The 25970-nt window shown below is 43.8% G+C and overlaps 2 protein-coding genes across 5 annotated transcripts in view; both read left to right on the top strand.

Annotated features, from left to right (window-relative positions):
• Positions 1–7695, top strand: part of HIPK3 (homeodomain interacting protein kinase 3) — a 69407-nt gene extending 61712 nt beyond the window's left edge. For all 4 annotated transcript variants that reach the window (XM_059473582.1, XM_059473580.1, XM_059473581.1 and 1 more), the window contains exons 14-16: positions 1285–1520; positions 1844–1971; positions 3624–7695. In XM_059473582.1, the coding sequence (XP_059329565.1) occupies positions 1285–1520; positions 1844–1971; positions 3624–4097 (838 nt within the window). In that variant the 3' untranslated portion in view covers positions 4098–7695. The remainder of the gene's footprint in view (positions 1–1284; positions 1521–1843; positions 1972–3623) is intronic.
• Positions 7696–12777: 5082 nt separating this feature from the next.
• KIAA1549L (KIAA1549 like) overlaps positions 12778–25970 on the top strand; it is a gene marked incomplete at its 5' end in the record, with an annotated part of 134513 nt that continues 121320 nt past the window's right edge. Inside the window, one exon of the mRNA XM_059474302.1 lies at positions 12778–12868. Within this exon, the coding sequence (XP_059330285.1) occupies positions 12778–12868 (91 nt within the window). The remainder of the gene's footprint in view (positions 12869–25970) is intronic.

Raw genomic sequence — 25970 nt, 5'->3', positions numbered from 1 at the left:
GACTGCTCTGCTCTTGTTCCTAACAGATCTGTCTTGCTGCAGTGCAAGCTTTCAGAATGAATGGTGTTCACACAGAAAATATAAACATGTTGCATGCAACTTCCTTTGGAATAAAAATCTTCTAGAGTACGAGGATTAAATAAGTCTGAGTAGTATGTGACAGATTTGGTCACCATGTATTTTTTAATTTTTACAGCCTCTGGTTTTCCCATTGTGTATCTTGTAATCTATGAAATTGATGCCTTTTTTCTTCTACTAAAAGTAAGGCTCACTTAGGTGAACAGTGTTGCTGTGCTGTGAACAGCTTTTAAATGTTTTATCTTCACTGCCTCGTGTCTAGCTTGAGCCTTCAGCAGTTTCATGGTGCAAAATGAATTCTAATTAAGGTCCTAATGAAAAAAGTTTGTTTAGAATAATTAAAGATTCTATCAGAGCATGTATTGACAAGGAGGTGGAACTCTGAGTCTCTATCAGGTAGTCATTCTGGTTTGGTAGTTAACTCTGTCAGTCCTTTGGTATTCTTTAATATCAAAACATTCAAAAATTCAGGTAAGTTTTTATAAAGACCTGCTTGATTTTAGGGTATTTTCTTTGAATTGTAAGGAGCTGACCTGTAATTTACTTCCCCTTGCTAATTCACCTTTGTCAATAGCAGAGGAGTGTGTTGGATTCTGGTTTCAGTAGCATTCTACGAAGTCCTATAATTAGCAACTCTAATCAAAAGTTAATGATACAGAAGTACAATTAATTGTTCAGTAGTTTTCACATTGTCACTGTTTGTTACTTGAAAAAACTACTCAGAATTACCTGATTCTGTTGGTTGAATCTTCAGGCTTTTGTGCTGGCCCTCATAGTGTCAAAGTACTCTTCACAAAAGGTTAATTTTCACAAGAGGTTTTATTTGTGATGTCCTGTTTTAAACAGCATGCAATAAGGACATGTTGCATGAGCTGTAAATCACTAAAGGACTTGACCTTGCATTTAGGCATTAGTGAATTCACTGCTGTTTCTTGTATGCTTAAAGTTAAGAATGTATTCCATCAATTTTTAATATAAAGAAGTTATTTATTTTCTTTGAGCCTTGCAAAATATGGGTAGGATGAGTTTGAATATATGTGCTTGTGTAATTACAGTGCATCATTTTTATCCACCTTTGAGCAATTTCTGTATATAATTTAACTTTAAATTATAGTAATTTCAATAGAAATTTAATGTGTTACTTTAAGAAAATGTACCTCTATCAAAATCTCTCTGCTTCATTGCAATACTTTTATTTTTTGACAGCATGTCAGATGATGAACAGGAAAGTGGATGTGATACAGTGGATGGTTCCCCAAGCTCAGACTCCTCAGGACACGACAGCCCCTTTGTGGAAAATGGCTTTGTAGACAATAACAATAAAAATAAGGAAGCAAGAGCCTCAGTTAACCCTGAAACCAAATCAACTGTTTGCACAGTAGTGGTACCACCCATGAGACTTGAAAACAGGTTACATCTTGAGGAACAGATGGTGAATACAGGTAAGTTAGTTCAGGTGTTTTTCTATGCCAGTAGATAAGAATAGAAGTTTCAGTATTTACTTATTATATACATACATATATATATATATATATATATATATATATATATATATATATATATATATGAATGAAGATTTTGATCTACTCATGCAACTGCTAATCTGTAGTAACCACTCCTAAACAGTGCTGGGGTTTGACTTCAATTGGTGTACTGTATTATTATTTCTCCCTGCATGCCTAAGCAAATGAAGCCTTATCTAACTGTTGCCAGAAGAGAATAGTGCCAACAAAAGCATAACATTGTGTATTTTTTCCCTTGGAAGATGCTCCGTGCCAGCCACTGAGGAAGGGTCGGTCCATCCTGGGGAGAATAAACCAGTCTTGTGTGGTGGGGAACCGTCAGCAGAAACTGGCATCAGCATTCCATCAGCACCATGGCCACTTCAGTCAGGTATGTGCACTCACACCCAGCAAGCCCCAGACACTCCACAAGTTGAGTTCCAAACCGAGCGCTCGCAGTTTCAGTCGCTGTCTGTGGCAGCTGCAGGTTTCCAGCAGCTTGAGTAAAGAAGTGTTCAAATCTTGAAAAGTGGATTTCAACTTACTGGGCAAGTCATAAGTATCTTTTATTTTGGGTAATTATCTTAACACAGCTGACTCTATTTAAAAAAAAATGACAGAAAAGCCACACTGGGAAAATTGTCAGTGCTTGCACTATATCAAAACGCCAGACAAAAAGAAAAATATGTTGGCATTTATTATTCCTACATCCAAATGCTAAAATACTCATAGTGTGCAGTTAAAATGTGCAGCTGTATGGCAGTGTTGTTCTGTCAGTAGTGTGCATGAAAATATTTTCGTTTGAGTGTCCAGAGGTGAGATATAGCTCAGCAAACCCAACTATTTCTTACCTTTGCTGCCAGGTAATGAAGCTGGAGGGGAGATGAGACTGTGATTGTAGTTCCATCCAATGTTAGAAGATACCTAAAGCTAATTTAGAAGTTACTTTTGTCATTGCCCAACAACGCAGCAAATGTGTCTGCTGTGGCTGAGGACTGAAGCTGACATGTGACATCAAGCTTAAGCCCCTTTTAATTAATTATCTTGGAGCTGTGGCTGCATTGAGCTTTTGGTTAGATAGCTGGAGGTACATTAATGTTAGAGCAGTACCTGTTTAAGTCTTACAGAGAAACTGTGAATATTGTCAGTTAAATGCTAAATGAAAGCATGCTATATGTAGATAAGAGGATTTAGCAATAATGAGTTGAATAGTTTAGATTGAAAGAAACATTTGGGTGGGTGACACAGTCTCCCCTTCTGCATGATTATGCAAAAGGATTGGTTTAATTAATTCTAAGCAAACCTTAATATGATCAGCATGGTATTAATTTTTAATCTCTTCAGTGTCTGCAGCTCCTCAGCCTCTTGGCAGAAAGTGTAGAACGTTATTTTTCATTACAAAAATTTATGCTGATCCTTTCTTCTTTGGTAGATGCCCTGTGTAGTTTGAAATCTGCATCATTTAATGGGTTTAATTGATTTTTAGTCTTTTCTCTTTATAACTGTTAATGATTGCCACATCTTCCTGTGATCATAGACCTAGACTTCTGTTTGCCTAGTTGTCTCAGATATTTTTCAATCCGTTTATTATTTTTCCTGCTCTCCTCTAAAATTTCTCTCCTATTTGTCCTCTTTGTGCCTCATTATGGTGCCCAAACTGAATGCAGCACTTCCAATTGATGCCAAGCCAGTGCTGAGTAGAGTGGAATAAGCACCTTGCTCATGTGATACATGGTATTTCTGTTAAAACAGCCCAGCATGGCATTTTATCCTTTTTTTTTTTTCCCCTTTGCAAGAGCATTAAAAATAACTTGTGTTCCATTTTCCATCTCTTATTGTCTGTGCTGCTGCCTAAATAGCTAATGTCTCTTTTTTTTTTGTGCTGTCGAAGCATTAATAATCCCCGTCTCTATATTCCTCCCGATTTTAAGTTGACTAGTTTTAGTGCATTCTCCTCCATTTTTCCCCTCTCTGTGCTCCGTGGATCTCTAAGCCCTGCCTGTTTCTCTCTCTCTCTCTCTCTGTGTTTGTGTGTGTGTCCAGGTCCAGCACTTCTCCTCGGGGCCGCAGGAGTGGAACAACGGCAACTTCGCCCCGCGCCGCCCGCAGCAGCCCCAGCAGCAGCAGCAGCAGCCTTTCCTGGTGGGCACCGTGGCCAGCCACGCCTTCTCCCTGCCCCAGGGCAGCCCCAGCCACCTGCCAGGCAGCTCCCACCTGGGTGGGCAGCCCACCTTGCTGCCCTACGCCTCCCCGGCGCCCGTGGCGCACCTGCTGGCCTCGCCCTGCGCGTCGCGCGCGCTGCTGCAGCACCCGCCCTACGGGCTGAGCCACCCTGGCAATGGCATCGTGCACCAGGTGCCCGTGGGCATCAACCCCCGCCTGCTGCCCTCGCCCAGCCTGCAGCAGACTCAGTACAAAGCCCTCTTCCCGCCCCACTCCTACGTGGCCGCCTCGCCCGCCGCCTACGCCGCCTTCCCGCTGAGCCCCAGCAAGCTCGGCCAGTACCCCTTCATGTGAGAGCTCGCCCCGTGCTCAGGAGCTCTGGCTGGAGAGGAAACGTGGTGTTTGTTACGTATTTAGCCATGGCACAACAGGAAAATTATTTTTTTGAATCATGTAGACTTGGGTGCAATTTAAACAACTCTGAGCTTTAAAAAAAAACAAAAAAAAAACAAAACAAAACAAAAAACAAACTCACTTTTAATGTGTTTTGCACATTTGGTATAACTTGTCTTTGGTCATGTTATCTTCTTATATGGTAACTTTAGACAGGTGACTTATGGGAGCAGAAATCTGGTTTTGCTCCTGCTATTTTTTATAAAATTGCCTTCTAACTAGTGCAAGACACGTCTACATTTGGGAAGCCATTCAGTGTACAGAACTAGAGCAACAGATGCACATGTGTCAGCAGTACAGGTGTGGAAGTAAACTCGTTTGTGTTGCGTATCTTGGTGTTTAAATGTTGAGTCACTTATCTAAAAGTTGAGCTGTTGTTCTTCACATTGCATGTGTCTTTTGCATGGGCAAAGAAAAGGCCTAGACATTGCTCTTAAATGTTGTTGTCCTAATAATCTCAGCTGCATTGTAAACTGTTCCCACACATAGTGCCTTAAATATTTGAGGTTGTTAATGTTATTACTTATATATAAATGTTGAGGACTGCAGCACTTAAAAATTCAGATCTGCTGATTTTTTGATAGCGTAATGCTCATTTTGGGTTTTGTGTGGTATTATTTTAGTATTGGGTGTATTTTCCTGATTGAGAAGGCAGCATGTTTTGCTGTAGCTGAATTTTGCTGTCTTTTTTTTTCCCCCCCAGAATGATCTAGCTTCAGGACAGGACTTTAGTAGTGCTTAAGGAAAGTTGATTCAGTAGCTATTGAGTAGAAACATGCAAGACAGTATTTCATACTGGTAAATGGAACTGCAATACGACCTAAGTAGTTTATTTTAAAAGTGTTTGTCTAATTGGACATAATAAAATGTTTAGAGGTGAGATAGGCATGACTGACTAGCTAATGAAAGGAGAAGCCAAGTGCTCGTTGATCCATGATGTGGTTTCATCTTAGCTTGAGCAAACCATGCAGTATTTGATAACTAGTAGCAGAATATTTACTGTTGAAGCTTGAAAAAGATGTGAGTTCTTTGTGTGCAATCTTTCATTTATGCATGGGAGAGATTTTAGTCTTTTTACATTAATAGTATTTGTTTTAGCCTATTGTGGGTGTTTGCTTATTTAATACATTCCGTCAGGGACGTAAATTACATGCTTTTTGCATTTTTTTTTTTTTTTTTCTCTCCTTAGGAAGTGTGTCTTTTCGTTTTTTGTTTTGTTCAAATGAAGTTGCTTTTGCAGCACCAAAGACTTAATCATCCATTTCCTATAAAAGGTAGCTACTTTTTCATAGACCTCAAGTATACTGTAGTGTAGAGATGGGATTTATGGAAGGTATTAAGCTGAGGCTGTGTTTTAGCTTATGGGCAAGTAATAAATTGTATCATTTATCTTGAATGTATCATAGATAAGCTGCTATATAATGATTGCCACTTCAGATAGCTGTGAAATTAGGTGATTAACTAGTTCTTTCTTAGCCTTCTAATTTCTGTACAAGTCTAATTACATGAAATAGAAGCTGGGGTTTGGGTTTGGTTTATTTTAATTTTTTTTTTAATTTTTGTTTTTGTTTTCATGTTTGAAGTGTCGTAACTACTATACTGTAAATGATGGAAGATGATTGCATATGTTTTTTTGGGGTGTGTTATTTGCATCAGTATTTTATCTCCATTAACTTTGAGCTCATCACTGCATATAAGTGGATGTATTAATGTAACTTAATTTTTTTATGTTTTCATATTGGCATTGTGTAGACACTTAAGAAGCTGCATCTTGCAGGCTTGACTTAACTTTTTTTAAAACAAAATCTGGAATACAATCCTTGCAATGTTGACTGGAATAAGAGTGCAAAGCATTTGAGTTTAACTCTGTCAATAAGCTAATAACTGGTAATCTTTTTCTTTACTCCACTAACACAAGCAGTGTTTTATTTAATGAATGTCTGAATTAAATAAATGTGCCTACACTTGATTTATTTTTTAAGTAATAACTGAAATACAACAGTATTAGAACAAAAAAAAAAAAAAAAGAGAAAATACCAGCAGTACATTTTTAATCACACTGAAAATTAAGAAACGTAATTTTTCCCAAAACTTTCAATGTTTTTAGTAATCAACTCTATGCATTTTGTACAAGTGTGTGTGTATATAAAGTATACATTAGCAACTTAGGAGTATCCTGATGAATTTGAAATCTTACCAACCCGTATGTAAAGCCTAAACATGGGGAGTCAAATTGGATGTCCACCTTTACCACTTCAAACTCGTGCTGTTTTTCTGTTCACTCCCTTTTTTTTGGTGCTCACTCCATTGCAGGCAATGGACACACCAAGAACCACCAATGCAAGCAGAGCACATTGGTTTTTGTATCCTGGTAACAAAAACCAAACAACAACAAAAAAACCCTGTTGGTTTTTTTTTGTTTTTTTGGTTTTTTGTTTTTTTTTTTCCTGGGGCCATGGGGATCATCATGGGTCTGATGTATTTTCTGTCCTTTCTTTTTACTGTGCTTGAGGTTTGGAGCTGACGTGCTTGTTGAATTGACACGGTTCTCTGTGTATCACCCCCACAGTGTCCTGCCCTCTGCAGGGAAGGGTTGCTGGAAATGCTCCCCCAAATTAGATCTGCTGCTCTTTCTTTGTATTGTAATCTTAGAAATGTCTGCATTTCAAAGAATGAAATATTTGGGATCCTGTCACAGCTTAAAGTCAACACCCCAGATGACTTTCCCCCCTCCTCCCGCAATGTACTCTGAGAGAACAGACTCTTGTCGCTGCAAGTGTCTGGGGCCCATCTGCAGAAAAATAAAAGCTTTCAGGATGAGGGCCTTTTCTGTGAAAAAAGTCATCCTCTGAGAAGCATTTTTACACAATACCGTTTTAATGCCTTTTTTAAATAAAACACTGCATGACTATGGAATTGCATATCTGCATATTACTTTAATTTGCAAGGTTTTATATGATGAATTTCTTGTGTTCAGTTTTTAACTTCAGGGTGTTTTATTGGTCAAATATGCTACTGTATTAACTCCTCTTTTTTTGTTTTGTTTTAATTTTTAAATTTTCTGTTTTTACTGCTAATTAACGTGGTTTGTGTTAAGTAAAAGTTAAATCACACTGCAAGCTGTAGGAAGACTTGTTCTAGAAACACCCAGTGATAGAGACTTGATTAATGAGGTTGAACTGTTACTGTTTAACAATTTGTAGAATTGTGGCTTTTTTTTTGCTTTGGATTTCTCTGCTACACTAGTTGGCCATGTAGCAATTGCACTGTGCAATATTACAATATGAGGACTGGGAAAATTTTTTATGGATGTAATGTCTCTTACAGTTTGCGATAGTATTTCTTTCTAGTTCTCAGTGATTTAAATGTGACCAAGCCTTCTGTACTTTGTCACAAAAAGCGGGTTTTCCAGGTGACTATTTTGGTGAGTGTCAAAATAAGAATTTATGGTGTATTACTGTCAAGATTCACTTTGAATTAAAATATATATTGCAGCAGATGACTTGTGGTGGCTTTTATTTTGTTACTGTATTACACGAAGGCAAAGACGATGAAAATTCATCGAGAGGGCTCTAAAATCCTGACATGATCATTCAACTGAGCTTCTTTTTGAAATTTTAAATTTTATTAGCTTGCTTCAGAGGGTCTTGAGAATCCATCTTCAGTGCAGCCACACCTCGAAGGCTCTTTGTTCTGGATGTCCCACTTTGACAGGCTCAGAGGAAGGTGATGTGGCCCAGATAGCAGCAGACACCTCGCTGCTGCTGAGCTTTGTGCCAGGCTGGTGGCAGCTGCTGCTGCTGCCACAGATGGCCCCACACGGTCAGTGCCTCCAGATGGCCACCTGCTATGGACCAGACATCCATGGAAGGCACATTTGGCCCTGCTGTTGTCAGCCAAATGTGCTCACTCTGCCCTGGGGGTGCAGTGCTTCCTAAACCTCGTGGTTGGGTGGGGGTTTCTGTGCCTGGCACTGTCTTGCAGACATCTTTTATGAAAAATCCTTTCCTTAGGATTTTTCCTCCTGAGAAGCTGAGAGGCCTCAGGGACAAAATGTAAATTTACAAAATGTAAACATTGATTATCCGCTGCTGTGGAATGCAACAGGTGCATCTGTGATTGGCTCATTTTGGATGTTTCTAATTAATGGTCAGTCACAGTCAGCTGGCTCGGACTCTCTGTCCGAGACAGAAGCTTTGTTATCATTCTTTTCTATTCTTAGCTAGCCTTCTGATGAAACCTTTTCTTCTATTCTTTTAGTATAGTCTTAATATAATATTCACCATAAAATAACAAATTAAGCTTTCTGAAACATGGAGTCAGATCTTCATCTCTTACTTCATCTAAGAGCCCCTGTGAACAGCGTCACAGCACTGTGTTTTAGGGTTAGTCAGAAATGAAATGTGAAAGGCTGAAATGACAGTGCAGTGTATTTTTGATGTCAGAATAGTTCAGACTTGACAGAATGCTAAATGTAAGAATCAGATGAGATTTGCTAAGATGTGATGAGGATCAGATCCTGCTGATGTGGATCTGTCACAGCGTCTGCAAAGCTTTTCCTGCAGCTCTGTGCCTCAGGTGATGTGTAAACGCCTCTGTCCAAATTCTGCAGACACCTGTGGCTTCAAAACCTGCTTCCTTTCCCTTCTTTACAGCTAGCCTCGTGTACTGTTGACTTTTAAATGCATGTTGGTGTCTAGATCCCACTTTTCCCATAGCAGACAGGGCCTCTGGCTCGGTGTGTTTCACGCTCTCACTTCTGGCAACATCTAACAAAGAAGGAAAGGCAGCCTGAGCCTTTCAAAGTGAATTCTCTGCCTGTGAAGTCTGTTCTGTTCTTGCTTTCTGTTAGTAATGATGTCCAACTATCCCCGTGTTCTTTCCCATCCTGTGCACAGGGAGTTATGTGTAAGTCACCTTCCTCTGTAACTGTCTTCAGGATGACAAACACTGCTTTGAAATTGGGTATTTTCCCTGTCACTAAATGCAAAGTACATGTTTGTACTGCAGTGAAGATGGCAAATTCATTCAAGGAAAACCTTCCAGAGTCACATGGGGCTGTCACATGCAGGACCGAGGGGTTCAGTGAATGAGCCTGGCTTTTCAGCTGGGCAGGTGGAGTCACACTCAGCCCTGCAGCTCATGCACACTGTCAAGCTCCTGCAGGGGGCTGAGGCAGCACAAGTGGAAGTTTTGGGGGGGCTGTGGGCAGTGCTGCTCCCCACTGGAGAGGGAAAGGTTCATCAGGTGCTGTGTGAGCAGGGCAGAGCTCTGGGAGCACCAGGAAAAGGCTGCAGCCCCTCCTGCCTCTCCTGCCCTGCTGTGCAGGAAGGCTCATTAAGTCATGGGGAAGGTTTGAGGGTGATTAATGTTAATTAGGTCTTCCTGCCTCCCACCTGTAGGAAGGAAGTTGCATTTTCTCTCTCGGGAGGGGTGGGTTTGTGCTCTAAGCAGGTTCAGATAATTCTATCTGCCCTTGTCGTGGGGAACAGCACTGAGTATGTTTTGTTAGAATAATAAAGCTTTATGCTGAGGGGATGAAGTACACATTTGGATGGATTCTTCTCCTTAGACCCTGAAATGGCAGGGTGGGAGCATCTTGGCAGAGGTGCCTGGAGGCTGGACTCCATTCTGTGCTTGAGTTTTCATTTTTTCATTTTCATTTTCAAGTGTCAGTGCCTGGCCACAGTCACTTCTCATCCATGAACGAAATCCTCATCTTATGGGATCCCTCATAAGAAGAAGCAAGATTTGGGATGCTTGCAGTAGGTCTAGTGCAAGCAATGCAATTTTGGATCTGGAAAAAAAAACAAACAACCCAAAGAGGATTAGAAAAGTTAAATTTAGGAAGTAGCTAATTACAGTTGTTTGGTAAAACCCCAGTGTTTTTTCACAAGCTGTGTAAGATCCATTCCTCATTCTGGAAAATACATATTTTTTAAATCCTTTGAAATAACTCAATCTGCTACTTGTATTTTCTACATAATACATGCACACACACCCTGTAATGGAAAATTAAGAGAAAACCATAATACTTGAGAGCTAGACTGAAAAAAGTACTGTGAAAATTAACTTATTGATGGCTCTATTACAAAGTCGAGTTCTGTCAAAACCTAGAAAAATGGGAGAACGATGAAATGAGGTGTGTGCCAGCAGAGGGCCCCGCACTAAACGTGCTGGCCCTGGATTGAGCAGAGTGATGAGCAAGCTCCATTTCACTATAATAATAATAATCACAAACTGCCATCTTTGCTCCGGATAATCGCTGGCACTCATCAAGGAGAAGCTAATTTTGCACGGAATGAATTAGTGATTTGGGGGGGAAAAGCAAAGCGGTGGAAATGGGACAGCATAATTGCTTTGGTGACACCAGTCAGATAAATGTGTAATTATGGGTTGTCAGGGCTGTGGATGCTGCCAGCGCCTGGGTACCCGGGTGTCAAGCTGTGGCTGGCCCATGCTGAGGTTTGCTCGCCCTCAAACCTGACTTCTAAGAATTTCTCAGCACGACAACTTCCATCAGAGCAGAGTTCCTGGGAGGCTGGGGCGGCTTTCCTGCGTGTAAGCAATGCTGCAGCCTGTCAGGAGCAGCTCTGGGGCTCCCGGAGCTGCGCCCCAAAGCCGCCCCTGCACTGCTCCTCCTCCCACCATCACCCGCAGGCGCGGGCTGCGACCGTGAAAGAGTTCATGGATGCAGTTCAGCAAAGAGATGATGCCAGGATAAGGAATTCCCGCTGCTTCTGCTGCAAACAGGACTTGGAGAAAACGCTAAATGGAGTGCCCAGTGCCGGGTGTGACCGTGCCCTCTGCTGTCCAGAGCACATCCCGTGCGCTTCGTGTTGTACCCTAAAGCAAAACAGTGGGGATCCTCTCTGTCCTGGAGCTTCCCTGCGAGCCTGGGTGTCTGACCCCATCCCGGCCAGGCAGGGAGCGATGGAGCGATCAGAGAAAACCTCTCCTGTGTTTGTGCACAGCGGCTGGCTGAGCACGCAGCTGCCACTTTTGTCACCTCCTGCGCTACCCTCGAGCTCCTTTATCCCCAGAGCTGCTGCTGCACTCGCAGAAATGCTGCCAGGGATGCTCGGGCTGCTTTGCCGGGAGGAGGTGCTGGCTGCTGTGCCTGCGATAACGAGGGACGTCTTTGGAGATGTCCCGGCCCGGCCACTCCCAGCTCGGGACATCAGCGAGCACGGAGTCACTTCCAGCCTGGCCGTGTCGCAGCACCGCCGCTTGCACCCAAAGGTGGTGCGGGGCACACGGGGAGGTGGCACATCCCCGAGAGCCGCTGTCGGCCGGGCACGGGCCGGGATAACGAGTGACACATCCCCGGGACCGAGTGACACATCCCGAGAGCCACTGTCAGCCGGGCACGGGCCAGGACCGAGTGACACATCCCCGAGAGACGAGCACGGGCCGGGATCGAGTGACACATCCCCGGGACCCAGAGACACATCCCCAGGACCGAGTGACCCATCCCCGGGAGCCGGTATCGGCCGGGCACGGGCCAGGACCCAGTGCCCCATCCCGGGACCCAGTGCCCCACCCCGGGACCCAGTGCCCCATCCCGGTACCGAGTGCCCCACCCCGGGACCCAGTGCCCCACCCCGGGACCCAGTGCCTCATCCCGGTACCGAGTGCCCCATCCCGGGACCCAGTGCCCCATCCCGGGACCGAGTGCCCCATCCCGGGACCCAGTGCCCCATCCCGGGACCGAGTGCCCCATCCCGGGACCCAGTGCCTCATCCCGGTACCGAGTGCCCCATCCCGGGACCCAGTGCCCCACCCCGGGACCCAGTGCCCCACCCCGGGACCCAGTGCCTCATCCCGGTACCGAGTGCCCCATCCCGGGACCCAGTGCCCCATCCCGGGACCGAGTGCCCCATCCCGGGACCCAGTGCCCCATCCCGGGACCGAGTGCCCCATCCCGGGACCGAGTGCCCCATCCCGGGACCCAGTGCCTCATCCCGGTACCGAGTGCCCCATCCCGGGACCCAGTGCCCCATCCCGGGACCGAGTGCCCCATCCCGGTACCGAGTGCCCCATCCCGGGACCCAGTGCCCCATCCCGGTACCGAGTGCCCCATCCCGGGACCCAGTGCCCCATCCCGGGACCGAGTGCCCCATCCCGGGACCCAGTGCCCCATCCCCGGGAGCCGCTCCCCGCTCCTCGGCCCCGGGGGCTGCGGAGGGTTCCCCGCGGGCGGCCCCGGCAGCGCCGCCCCCTCTCCCGCCTCCCCACGCTCGGAGGGCGGGGAGCGGGGCCGGCGCTAGAGCCCTTTGTGGGTGTCTGGCTGGCTGGGCGGGTGCAGCTCGGTTCCCCAGCAGCCGGGCCGGGCGGCGCTGGGCGGGCAGAGCCCCGCGGGCGGCATGCGGGGCCCCCGCTCCGCCCCCTCGGCCGCCGCCCGCCTGCGGAGCCGCCGCTCCAGAGCCCGGCCGGCCATGGGCAGCGCTGCCCGCTGAGCGCGGCCGTGCCAGGCGCGGGGATGCGGCGGGCGGCAGCGCCCGGCCCAGCGCCCCCGCGCAGCGCCCGGCCCGCGGGACGAGCAGCAGCAGCAGCAGCAGCAGCAGGAGGAGGAGGAGGAGGTGGAGGAGGAGGAGGAGGAGCGGGCCCGGCCGTGCTGCTGCTCCTGGCCCTGAGCGCGGCCGGACCGCCGAGCGCCCGCGCCCAGCCCGGTAAGCAGCAGCGGCAGCAGCGGCAGCAGCGGCAGCAGCGGCGCGGGAGATGCTCCGAGCAGCATCGCCCCCACCGGGAGCCAGCCCAGCCCGTGCCGGAGGGATGCGGGAGAAGGCGAAGCGTGCCCGGTGCCCGGTACCGCCTGCTCTTTGTCTGCCGCATCCCGTTCCTAGCGAGGCGCTCTGTGCGCCGGGGATGCTGCTCGGGGTTTGTGCCTTTCCCCGAGACAGCCAGCGCTGCCTGGCGCATTCCCGATGGGACGGGATCCTCGCTCCTTGCCCGGGCAGAGGCTTTTGTTAAATCGATTCTGGTGGTTCTCTGTGTGTGTGTGAGGGGAGGAGGGGAAGATAAGGAGGGGTTAGCAGAGGGCAAGCTGTGCTGAGATCTGAGCGAAAATCTCAAATGCAGCTGAAAGAAAGCTCCGACAATTTCTGGGTTATTTGTTTTCCCGTTTCTCTGGACTTTTTGAGCCGGGCAGTGTCCCGTGCTCTCCAGACTTCTCGGTGACCTCAATGCAGAAATGGTTACTGTTGCTGGCAGTTATTGTGTGTGCCGGATCGAGATGCCAAATATAATCCCGAGGCTATGCTAAAAGAGGCTAAAATTGATATAGGGCTAGATTATTGCAATGGTTTAAGAAAGGGCTAGGTGTGTGAGCCCACATTTGGAAGCTGTTAACAGGAATGTTCAGTAATTGTATGCCATTGGTGTCAGTTTTACAGCCATAACATAATAAGGTTTGTCATCTGCAGGTTGTAGGTTGGTGGAACAGTGCCTCTCTCTGCATTACTTGTGCTGGGCATGTAAATGCCACAGTCTGATTTACCTCTGTGACACAATGATCAGAGCAATGGCTGATTTTTTACCTTTGCTTGTCAAATCAGTCTGGATTTCTCAAGATCTCTTGCACCACACCTGAGTTATGAGATGTGCTCCTTCCCTTGGAGGCAGCCAGGCTTTCAGAGCTGAGGTGTTTCTGACAATGCAACAAGACACCTCTCCACGCTCCAGGATGAGATTCAGGAGCAGGATTAAATAATATTAATTAATATTAATAATATTCTGTTTCTTCCTTTGTGGTCTGCGTGTATTTATGGCACCGCCATGATCTCATTTGTAAGTGAAGAAAACTCTGTATTTGTAGGTATCTCATAGCCAAACAGCTTGGAAAAGAGAAAAAGGGGTGAGAAGCAACAACAGCACCAAGCCAAAGTGCATCATCACAGTGTACACAGACCACACAGTGGAAAATACTGTCACTGATAGGCTTTGCTTGGGAATTTCAGGTTATTGGGTAGTTACACTGAGATACTTAACATAATTTGTTATATTTGATGGCTTTGAGCTTTGCAGCTGAAATTGCAAATAAAACTTTACTATTCCTGTGCCATGTTGATCGCTAGATATGGTTGCTGAGCTGCATTAATTGGATGTCAATTAACCTTGAAAGCTCTGCCTTCCAGAGCACATGCAGTGCTGCCTCCCGTTGAAGTCAGGAGCAAAATGTGGTAAAGCCAAATTTTCAGTCAAGAACGTAATTTGTGCCTAGGAATGTTTATAAAGAGCAGCCCAGGCCTGGATTTCTTTTAAGCAAAAGTGGTTTTACTCATTTTGGTCATGACTACAGGAATGTGTGTGATTGATAGATCTGATCTACTGCCATGGGGTCCAAGTGGTGATGGAGGATGCAGCAAACACTGGGAGCAGCACTTGTCATGCACCATTTCTACTCCAGCTTCCTCCTCTGGGCAGTGTTTGCCTCTCTGGGTGAATTCTGTCTGTACAGATGCACACGCTCGTTGGTAAATGCTCCAGTCTTCTTTTGGGTTTGTGTGCAGCATTGCAGCGTGTGAAGACAAAGCAGGGGACCAGGAGCATGGAGGGGAAAACCTGTTTGAGTCTGGTGCTGCTGCTGCTTCAGGAGACAACCCAAATTTTTCCTGATCTCTGAGATCAACCATATTTCCTTGGACTAACAAAAAATTGAACACAAAGGGCAACAATCTCCTCGAAGAGAGATCCTGACAGGATGAGCATTCAGTTTCTAGCTGTTGGGCTCAGAGACATTAGTTATCTCTGTATGAGGGGCTCAGTGCCCTGGGACACTTTCACCATGGACTACAGAGTGATTAGGTTTCAGAAATCAGATGAGGAGTTTTATTTGTAGTTTTGCAGGTATTTCATGCTCCTTTGGCTGGGTGCATGCCATACTGCCCAGTGACATGCAGAGTTAATAATTAATTTCCACAGTGTGTCAGGACCCCAGGACCACTGCTTGAGTTCAGGTTGAAAACAAGGTTACATTGCCCACCATAAATCAGGATTACAGAATGGCCAGGGCAAAAATGAGGTCAAACTGAACATAATCTGTCAAGAAAGAAAAAAAGTAAAGCACCAGAAATGGAGGGAGGGAATCTGAGGGTTTGGGCTGACTCCAACCAGTGACCAAGAGCCATTTTCCCTGGGAGAAGAAGAAGAAGAAGGGCACAGGTTGGAATGGCAGCTGTTGAAAGCTGATCTGGTGTTGCTGGAGCATCTCTCAGCCAGTGTCACCATGGTTTGGGTAAAGCAGAGGGAAAGGCACATTGCTCATGCTTGTGCTGCTCGTGAGATTGATCAGCTAATCAGAGGCACTGCAGTGGGGGGCCCATGGAAATAAAGTTTTCAGAAACAATAAACCAAACCTTTTACATTTTGAATCACCCTTTCTGCTTGCTCGTGGAGGCTGCTTGAGTGATAAACTTGTCAGGGAAAGGTCCATTTCCCCCTGTGCTGGCTGAGCACCAGCACAGCGAGATCTCACCTTAATTAACAATGATTTCACAAACAATAAGGACACCTCCAGCGCCAGGGCTGCTTCTCCCAGCTGGAGCTGTGATTGAACAACTCACAGAGTGCTCTGTGCCAGCTGCTGAATTGCCAGAGCCACCTCCCACAGGCCACAGCTCCCGATGGATGGCAGCTCCCGAAACTGCCCAAAAAGCACCAGAACTGGTGCATCTGGGAGTGCATGGGCTGCTGTCCTCACTGCCCAAGGGCTGTGAGTACATGGGGCACCAGTCCTTCCCTAGATCCAGCTATGTGGAAAGGGAAAAGGACACAGGAGAAGGATGAGAACACAGGAAAAGGGTGAACACATAGGAGAAGGATAAGGACTCAGGAAAAAGGACATGGAAAAAGGATGAAGACATAGGAAAAGGATGAGAACACAGGAAAAGGATAAGGACATGGGAAAAGGATGAGGACACAGGAAAAGGATGAGGACACAGGAAAAGGATGAGGACATGGGAAAAGGATGAGGACACAGGAAAAGGATGAGGACATGGGAAAAGGATGAGGACACAGGAAAAGGATGAGGACATGGGAAAAGGATGAGGACACAGGAAAAGGATGAGGACACAGGAAAAGGATGAACACATAGGTGAAGGATAAGGACATAGGAAGAGGATGAGGACACAGGAAAAGGATGAGGACATGGGAAAAGGATGAGGACACAGGAAAAGGATGAGGACATGGGAAAAGGATGAGGACACGGGAAAAGGATGAGGACACAGGAAAAGGATGAGGACACAGGAAAAGGATGAACACATAGGTGAAGGATAAGGACATAGGAAGAGGATGAGGACATAGGAAAAGGGTGAGGACATAGGAAAAGGATGAGGACACAGGAAAAGGATATGGACACAGGAGAAGGATGAGGACACAGGAAAAGGATGAGGTCAGAGGAAAAGGATAAGGACACAGGAAAAGGATGAACACACAGGAGAAGGATGAGGACACAGGAAAAGGATGAGGACAGAGGAAAAGGCACCCTCCATCTCCTGTGGTCGCTTTCCACAGTTCCCAGTCCAGCATTTTGCAAGATCAGTAGTCTCAGACTGGTCATGTTGCTCTTTCAATGTTCTGATCACTCCAAGAGAGCAAAATGCGTGCAGACACCTCGGGTGCCCTGTGAAAGAGCAGTGAAAGGCCCCAGTTCTGCCTCATTTTAGTCAAATCATCAGGGATCTGCAGCAAGGGCTGGAAATGGGCTGCCAGGGGCACTCAGGAAGGTGCCTCTTTGGCAGGATTTGAGGTTTTCATGGATGTGCTTGGCACAGACCCTCCAGCCATGAGTTACCCTCTGCCACTGCATTCCTGGATCTGAGCTGATGATGAATAATTAGCTGACAGTAAATAACTCTATCCATACAGCCAGAGAATGTTCTAAATTCATACACACTGAAACCCTTCTGATGAAGCTCCATAGATGTTTCCTGATGTTCTCCATAGATGAAGACAAGCAAGTAGCTCAGAGTAGATGGAAGGGTGTCCATGTTTTTCCTGTAGGGAATGCTGACTGGCTCTTTATGGTAAAGGGACTTTTAAATCTTATTTTCTGACGTGTTAACTTGCCCAGGAGTGTATTGCATGTTCCTAGTCTTCACTGGGCTGTTTTTATAAAACATTTCACACTTTCTTGAGGTCAGGCCAATGAACAAGAGGAAGGGGACTGTGAATAATTTACTGTTTATGGTATTTTCTTAGTCGTGTGGGAAAGGTTGTTTCTGCTGCTGGTAAATATCGGGAGTGTTTGCAGATTAATTTCATTCCATGTCCAAACATGTCAACATTTCATTAAAAAAAGAAATAAGGATTTTGGTGGTTATTTACTGTTCTCACTCCATTCTGCTGAGTCCAGTGGAGGAGCTGCTGTGCTTTCTGAACTGGCCTGCCTTTTACTGCTAAGCCAGCAAGGTGGGATAGCACTGAGGGGCTTTGCACAGGGCATTTCTCAGCTCAAACAGCACACAGGAAAACTCCCAGTGAGGGTATTTAATAGATATTACTAGATATTAATCTAGAATATATAATATAGAAGATAATATATATTATATATCTAGAATATATATCTAGTTATATGTTCTAGATATATAATCTAGAATATATAACTAGATATTATATAATATATAATATCTAGTTAATATCTATTAACTAGATATTAATCTAGAATATATGATTAATCTAGAATAATATCTAGAATATATTAATTAGATATTAATCTGCAATATATAATATAATATGATATGATATGATATGATATGATATGATATAATATAATATAATATAATATAATATAATATAATATAATATAATATAATATAATATAATATAATTATATATCTTATTCTAGATATAGTATAGAATAATATATAAAAGTTAATTATATGATATATATTATTATATATTATATATTATATATAATGTGTTATATATTATATATTGCATTTATATTATATGATGTTATATTATATTATATGATATCATATTATATTATATTATATTATATATTAACTAGATATATAATTAATTATATAATATATAGTTCTACATTTTAATGTAGTATTATATAATGTATAATTAATATGAATAATATATTTAAATCGTGATTACTTTTTGGAGGTATATACAGCACATGTAGCAAAATGTAACACACATTTCTACTTGATCTGGAGGTTAAATCAGAAGAAATACTTTTCTGCATTCTGAGAGCAGGAAGAAAAAAGGAAAAATGAAAGAGGAAAACAATAAAACCTCAGACTCATAAGACAGTGCTCTTTCCATGATTTCTCCACCGTGCTTTGCTGTGGAGTGAGAAACTGTCCACAACACCTTGTCTGTCATTTTATCACCTGTTAGCAACCTTTTTAGGGAACTGATCCTCTCTGAATGGGAGGAGCAGGTGGGAGAAATGGCAGCAAACTCAGGGTAGGGCTGTAAACACCCAGCCCCAGTCTGGGCCGACAATTTTCAGGTGTTATCCTCAGGTGTGGTGCATCAGCAGGGGAGCAGCTGCAGCTCATCTTCTGAAATTTCTCCTGAATTGCCCTCATGTGCCTGCATTTTCCTTGTAATGGCTGGAAAGGGGTTTTGGCTGCTCTCTGGGAAAGCCTTTTTGCTGAGACACCCTCTGGGCTGTGCTTTCCTCGGTGCTCCTGCAGATGGGTGAAAGGATGAAAACCTTCCTGGAGGGAGCTGCTGTGAGTTGCCGCCCATCTGTAATCCCAGGTAACAATAATACATGTAAATAATAATAAAAACAAGCAGCAGAGGTGTCCTGCACCACTCTGCTGCCCAGGGATGTGATGGTCTCACTGCAGTGTCTGCAGCTGGAAAGGTGTGAGGAGGCTTTGAGGAAATTGGTGCCCTGCCTTTGACAGGTATGGATTCTGTAAATTAAACCTGGTGGCATTCCTAGCTGGGCCAACACGAGATTGGTGCATAAATGCACATCATTCACAAGGCTGAGAGACTGATTTTTAAGTGTTACCAAGACAAGAAAAAGGCTAAGTGTGTGGAAATTAAAATGTCAAAAAAACCCACCCCAGGTTCCAAAGGAATGGGAAACAAAGACGTGTTGGTTTTCTGTGCTGTTTCTCATACAATGAAATAACTGACACCAGCATGATATTTTGGCAACTGATGTAAAAATGGTAAGAAAAGAGTTGGAATATGGAAGTTTGCCTGAGGAAGCAGTTTCTTACCAGATAGTTGCTCTTTGTTTTGAAAATAATGAAAATTATTTCGCTTATGTGATGTTCTTTGTCACTCAAGTTCTGAAAAAGTGATTTAAAGGAAACCATTACAGACTTGATGAGTTCTTCTTTTGTGTAGCTTTCTTTTAATCTGATGAGTAGCTTTGGCAGATGAATGTGTCAGTAGTGAAAAATTGGATTTTTGTAGGGGTCGTGGCTAATCAGGACAGTTTTCTGTCATTGTCTTTGATGAGAAATTTTAGGGGTAGTTTTCAAAACTCTTGAAACAGATGGTTTTGGTTTTATTTAGCATTTTCTGGTCTGGCCTTCCACAATATTGTGACTTTAAAGTACGTCTGTGGTCCTGTGGTCTTGGCTGAATGTTTTTAGGACTGCTGCAGGTTTGATTGTTGTAGCTGTCCAGTATTCTCTGACAGGTTTGTCTGAATCTTCTGGTGCTCACCAGTTCTGAAAGTTCTCAGAACCTCATGTGTGGTTTTCTTTGTTTATTTGGTCGGTTTCATTGGGGTTTAAAATTTTTTTTCCTGTTTGTTCATTTGGTTTTGGTTTTTTTTTTTTTTTTTTTTTTTTTCTGTGTGTAGCTGCTGAATTAAATACACATAAAATTAGACTTGAAAACTCTTGTGTGCTGTTGGCTGTCAGTCCAGAAACAGCCAAGAGCTCTCATAGTGGATACAACAGGGATGTTTTCAAAGCTCCAGCCTCCTGAATTTGTCAGTGTGTTTCCCTGTGCAAGATTTGGTATCTAAAATGTGTTTGTTGCTGTTCAAAAGCAAATGTTTGACTTTATTGGACTAATAGAGCTTGACCTCTAAATTGTCTACAGGCAGTGATCTCTTGCTAAGTAAAATAAGTGGGAGTGTTGATTGGACATCTTATGAGGTGTTCTTTGTGGCTCTCCTGCTATTAAAAAAACCCCATTATTTTCTATGTACACCTTTCTTTAGGCCATTGAAACACCATAAAAAGATCATGAATTTTATGGTAATTAACATGAAGCTAGTGAGTTATTTTCAGAAGGAAAACAGTGAGTTTTAGTGAGTTATTATCAAAAGGAATTTCACCAGATTATTACCTACCAAGAGCTCTTTGTGTTGTAGTGAGTGCAGTAAAACCTTTGTTTTACTGGGAGTACAAAAATGCTGCTGACCAGCTGGGGTTACTCCTGAGCACGTGGAGATTTTCCTCCAGTAATCCCAAATCCAAAAGAATAAAGAATAAAGAAGTGCAGGCTGGAGAAGGGTGCTGGCTGGCCATAAGAAGGAGTACAGAACACAGGAAAACATTTTCTGGTGAAACATTTCCAGGCATTTAGGTCACAAAGGAGCCACTGGTGAGCCAAATTTGCCTTCTGAATCGTGTGAGCTTTAGTGGCTGATGTGGTCAAGCCTGGCCTGTTGCTTTGAGCTCCCAGAGGGTTCCATCAAAGGTTATTTAAAGGTTATTTCCCACCCCTTTCTCCATCCTGGTGCCTCCTCTTGGAGGTGTTTCCAGCCTGGGGTCCCTCTGGAGCTGCAGCCTCCGAGGCCTGGTGTCCCCAGTCAGGTGTAATGCAAGTTTTTGTTGTAGTGCTGATCTCCCCACGTGTGAAAGTTGAATTAAGGCCACTCCTGTAGTGCTGCCCATTGAGCAGATTATTCATCTCTGCTTCCAAGACTTACTTTTTTTTGTGGCTTTTTTTTTTTTTTTTCTTTTGGAACAAGCCTGCTCTGCAGACTCTGTAATTGAGAGAAGCAAGATGAATGGCCCTGCAGCCCAAGTGCTTCTCCTCTCCTCAAGGAGGCTGCTCAGCAGCCCCAGCCCTCCGTCCCTGCTGCCCCCTGTGACTCTCCCACCCTGGAAAATTGCTCTCCAGCCCTTGTTTCCACATGTGTGCTCTGGTCCTTGGCTGCATCTGCTGGACCTCGTTGTTGCTCACCTCCCCACCCGTCATCTGGGAGCTTTTATCAGAGAGTTTTGACTTCCCCCTGACAGGAATGTTGGCTGCAAGGCTGTGGATCAGTCCCCACGTGAGTCTATTAAAAGCACTGCTGCTCAATTTAATCATTTAGAGTCTGTTGCATAGGCACTGTATCAATTTTATGTTTTATTCATCAAAATGGGAGATATAAAGTCAAATGCTTGCCTGAAATTTAAGAATGCTAGATCAAAAATTTAGTCTGGTAGGAATGTAAAATGAATTTAAAGGGGCTGATTGTCCATAAAAATTCAATCCTGGGCATTAATTATTCCATCTTCTTTTTGTTCCATCATCAATCAAATCCTTTCTCTGCTAATCCAGTCTATCATTGTCATCAATATCAAAATCTCTATTTGACAGTTTGCCTTTACCCTGTTTAAATGCCACAATATTAGAGAACAAAGGTAAACACTGTTCTTTGTTTGCTTTGTCTCCTGGCACTAGCAATAAGGAGACAATCAACAATTGAGGAAAAAACCCAACAAAAAAACCCTTATTCCAAACCAGTCAGTGATGCTTCCCTCTCGCTCTGGCTGTAGGGCTCTTCCTTTTGTGATAGTTTAATTTGTTTTGTGATAGCTTTTTTTCTCTGTTTTGCAGCATGGGCCTTGGTGCCCTGGGTAGGAGACCAATGGCATCTTGATATTAATCTCCTTTTTGTCCTCCAAAAGGCCCCAAGTCAGCCTCTGCAATTAATGAAAGCCTTGGGATGCTGGAAGGGAAGCACGTTTAATGCTTATCTGAAATTACACTCCAGCCCTCCAACATGCTGCAGAACACTCATCCCTGCTGCATGGGCTCTGTGGGTTCTCTTAAAAAAAAATCAGAATTAAAAGTAATAGATAATGGCAGCAGGAGTGAGATAATAATATGTGCAATAGGCAAGGTTTATCAGATATTTAAATATAGCTAATATTTCCAGTTTAATGCAGATAATTAAAGTCACCCCAAAGACATAATCTTACAGGAGCTTCTGTTCTCAGAATTCAGTGTGTTTTCAACAATATTAACTTTAGGCTACAATAATGTAGCACATTTTGCAGAGTCTGTGTAGGACAGATTTCTGCAGCTATTATTGCAACTGTCCAATCAAAGAAATCCCTCTGTATAATTCCTACAATTATTTAACTGCTAATTTGGTTCTAAAATTGTCTTTCTAGGCAATTATTGCTGAAATCAATGCCATCTACTTGTGCACACAGAGCAGAATTCTTAACATTGTATCCAGGCTAGATTCACTGAATTGGTGGTGAATTAAAGTGCTTGGGTGTTTAATGACTAATTAGGTCTAACCTGGGTTAGGAGAGGTTTTCAGAAGGTTTTCAGGATTTTTCTTGTTTGTTCTACAATAATGACCAAGGTAAAAGGTGAGACTAGTATGGAGAACATCAAGTGTAGAAGATGCTCCCCTGAAGTGCAGGCTTAAACCGACTGAAATTTCCATTTTAAGGTGCCCAGCAAGTTGTACTGCTCATCTCTTGAGCCCTTCAGTGGCTGGCACAATGGAAATAAACACAGTAAGGATTTATCTGGAAAAGGAATAGCTGCAGTGTGGTATCTGAGTTGTCTGTGCCTTCTTAAAACTGCTTTTCCCCTCAATAAATGGCAGGTCTTTTCAGTAAATATAATTGTTAGCCAGACAGCAGAGTATGAAGTAGCCTGCATTAGTTAAACTGCAGTGCTGAGACATCTGCCTCAGTGTGAGTGTGACATTTTCAGGAATGCTGTGAGCTTTATTTCATTTTCAGGCATGCTGTGAGTTCAGAGTGGTGCACACTTGCTGCTGGATACTGTTGATTTCTCTTTCCAGAAAGAAGAAAGAAATGCAGGGATATGTGTATGTGTCTTCACACTCATTATTTTGTTGTTGTTGTTTTTAAATCCAAATACATTTTGGTTGAGAGTCAAGACAAGTATATTGATTCATCCTTCGCTTGTTAGAGAAAGTTTGGTCCCTCTGTGGTCCCTCTTGTTTCCTTGGCTTTTGTGGAAATCTAGTTTGGGAGTAATTAACTTGAAAAGTGCATGCATCTTACATCACCCACCACAAAACTACCATTTAACTACCATTTAACCATTTAAGAACAAGTCAAATTGTGTGCCTGAAAGCTGCTGTGAGCAGCAAATTCCACTTTTCAGTATCTTTGTGTGTATCTCAGTGTTTCAGCACATCTTGATAGAAATAACATGGTTTTGCCTCTTAGGCACTCAATGTGTGCCTCTGCAAACAAAGATTTATTAGCCACAGAGCACCTTCCTCTTTTTATGGGCTTTTAAATATCAGGACAATGTCATTGTTTCTCTTCAGCACTATTTAAACATGGGAAATGTTTAAAAAAAAATGATAGCAATTACAGAATGAGAAGTGATGTCTTTTATTTCTCTATGAAGGAAGTCCCATCTGAGTAGCTCTTGGAATTCTTCTGCTGTATCAGTGCTTTTCCCAGTGATAATATTGGCATTTGCTCTTGTAAATAACTGGAGGGTTGCTATTCTAGCTGATGTCACAGTCTCCTCAGGGAAACAACTTTTGATGGCTATTAACACTGCACCTTTGATTTTCATGTCTAAAAGGGGAACATAATGTCAATTTGGATCACAGAAAGGCTTTATGTTTAATACATGTGTATTCTTATGGCTGAGGTGGCAATATGATATGGGAAACTTTAGAATAAATAGAGTTTTATGCAAGAAATCATATTTTTATTCCTAAAATGAATACTGACAGTGTTGATACAGTGGCATTTAGATGAGGTTTCTGGTGTGTGTTTTTGCCAGTGGGGTGCCATGGGAATTATTTTGAAATATTTGCCAACCTGTACATATCCCATTGTGTGCTAGAAATTGTTCTTAGGAGTGTTTTTAGGCTCACTGGCTAAGCTGTCTTTGCTGGATGTAGCATTCAAGAGGAGAGAGGCAGTGAAATCACTTAAGGAAATGCCTCCTGTGGGTCCCTCAGCGTTTGCAAGGGGTTTGTGTTTGTGTTCCTGTTTTGAGTTCCCTCAGCTGGAAAACCAGGGGAAGCTCTTCATCTGCTCAAGGGAACCGAGGGTTCACATCCTGCAGTCACACTGAGCCTGGCCCCGGAGGGAAGGTGTGCTGCAGGGATCTTTGGGTTCATCTGCAGATTTTCAGCTCTTCTGGGGTTTCCATGCTGGAAATTGTGCTCTGTGTGCTGTGCTCTTGTTTTTGTGGGGCTCCTGGTGGTGCCTTGTGCAGGCTGCCCTAGAGCAGAGGCTGGACAGAGCTACAGAACAAAGCAGGGATTGATTCAAAGCATCTCCTCCATGGATCCACCTTGGGCAGCACCAGAGCCCAGCCAGGGCTGCACCCAAGATGACCCAAAATGGCCCCAAAATGCACGAGCGCTGCCGGGCTCTCTCCCTGGGATCAGTTCTGCTCCATTTGCACCTTGCAGTTCATTGTCCCATTGCAGCTTTAGCCCAGGCACTCCCAGCCTGCTTGTTTTTCTCTCTGCAGCCCACGGGGTTTGTGCTCTGGGGCTGAGATTGGGATCATTTGTCCTTGGTGCCCAGCTGGAGCAGGAATTGTTTTGTCTCCCTGCTCTGTGCGCAGAGCTCACCATCCCTGAATGTGGAGCCCAGACCCACACACCAAAGTAGCACAGAATGTGGAAAATATAAAAGTTTATATTTTATAAAAATATGAACCTGAGGCATCGCTGGTGTCAGGTGTTTCCTGCATTGGCTCCAAGCTTGCTGCTCCTCATGGCCAGCCTGAGTCAAACCCCTCTGGTCCTCCCTGAGGTGTGCAGGACTCTGAAAGGCTTTGGTTCAGCTCAGCCTGGGCCTGGCTGCACGGCTCCTGCTGGCACAGATGACAATTATGTGCCAGAGATGACATTAGGCACCCTTGTTCATACCATCAGCTCTGGAGGATTTGTGCACCCTGATGAGTGTCTGTGCTCACCACACCTGCAGCAGGATTTACATCCAGTCAGCTCAGGCTGCTGCCATCCACACTATTGCACATTTCGCTTCCAAAATGTCCCAAATTGCAGGAGCTTCACCAATGCAGAGTCAGTAATACACTCAGGTGCATTATATAGTATATATAATATACCTGTATATATATATACTGTATATATAATATATATAACATACATAGTATATTATATAGTATATTATATAATATATATTATAGATATGTTTTATATATATAGTGTGTATATATATTTTATATATATATATATATATATATATATATATACAGTATATATAATATACCTGTATATTATAATACAGGTGTGGGATTCTCTGAGACCCCCGTCGTTGGGAGGAAATGGTGAATCTGACCCCATGTTCTCAGAAGGCTATTTTATTATTTTATGATACTATATTATATTAAAGTATACTATACTAAACTATACTAAAGAATACAGAAAGGATACTGACAGAAGTCTAAAAGACGCTAATGAAAACTCATGGCTCTCTTTTCAGAGTCTGACACAGCTTGGCCCCAATTGGCCAGTAAGTAAAAACAGTTCACATGTTGGATAAACAATCTCCAACCACATAGCAAAGCGCAGGAGAAGCAAATGAGATAATGTCTTTTTTCCTTTTTCTCTAAGGCTTCTCAGCTTCC

This window comes from Ammospiza nelsoni, chromosome 6 (assembly GCF_027579445.1).
Source record: "Ammospiza nelsoni isolate bAmmNel1 chromosome 6, bAmmNel1.pri, whole genome shotgun sequence".
Classification (NCBI taxonomy): Eukaryota; Metazoa; Chordata; class Aves; order Passeriformes; family Passerellidae; genus Ammospiza; species Ammospiza nelsoni.
This window is presented reverse-complemented; position numbering and strand designations above follow the sequence as displayed.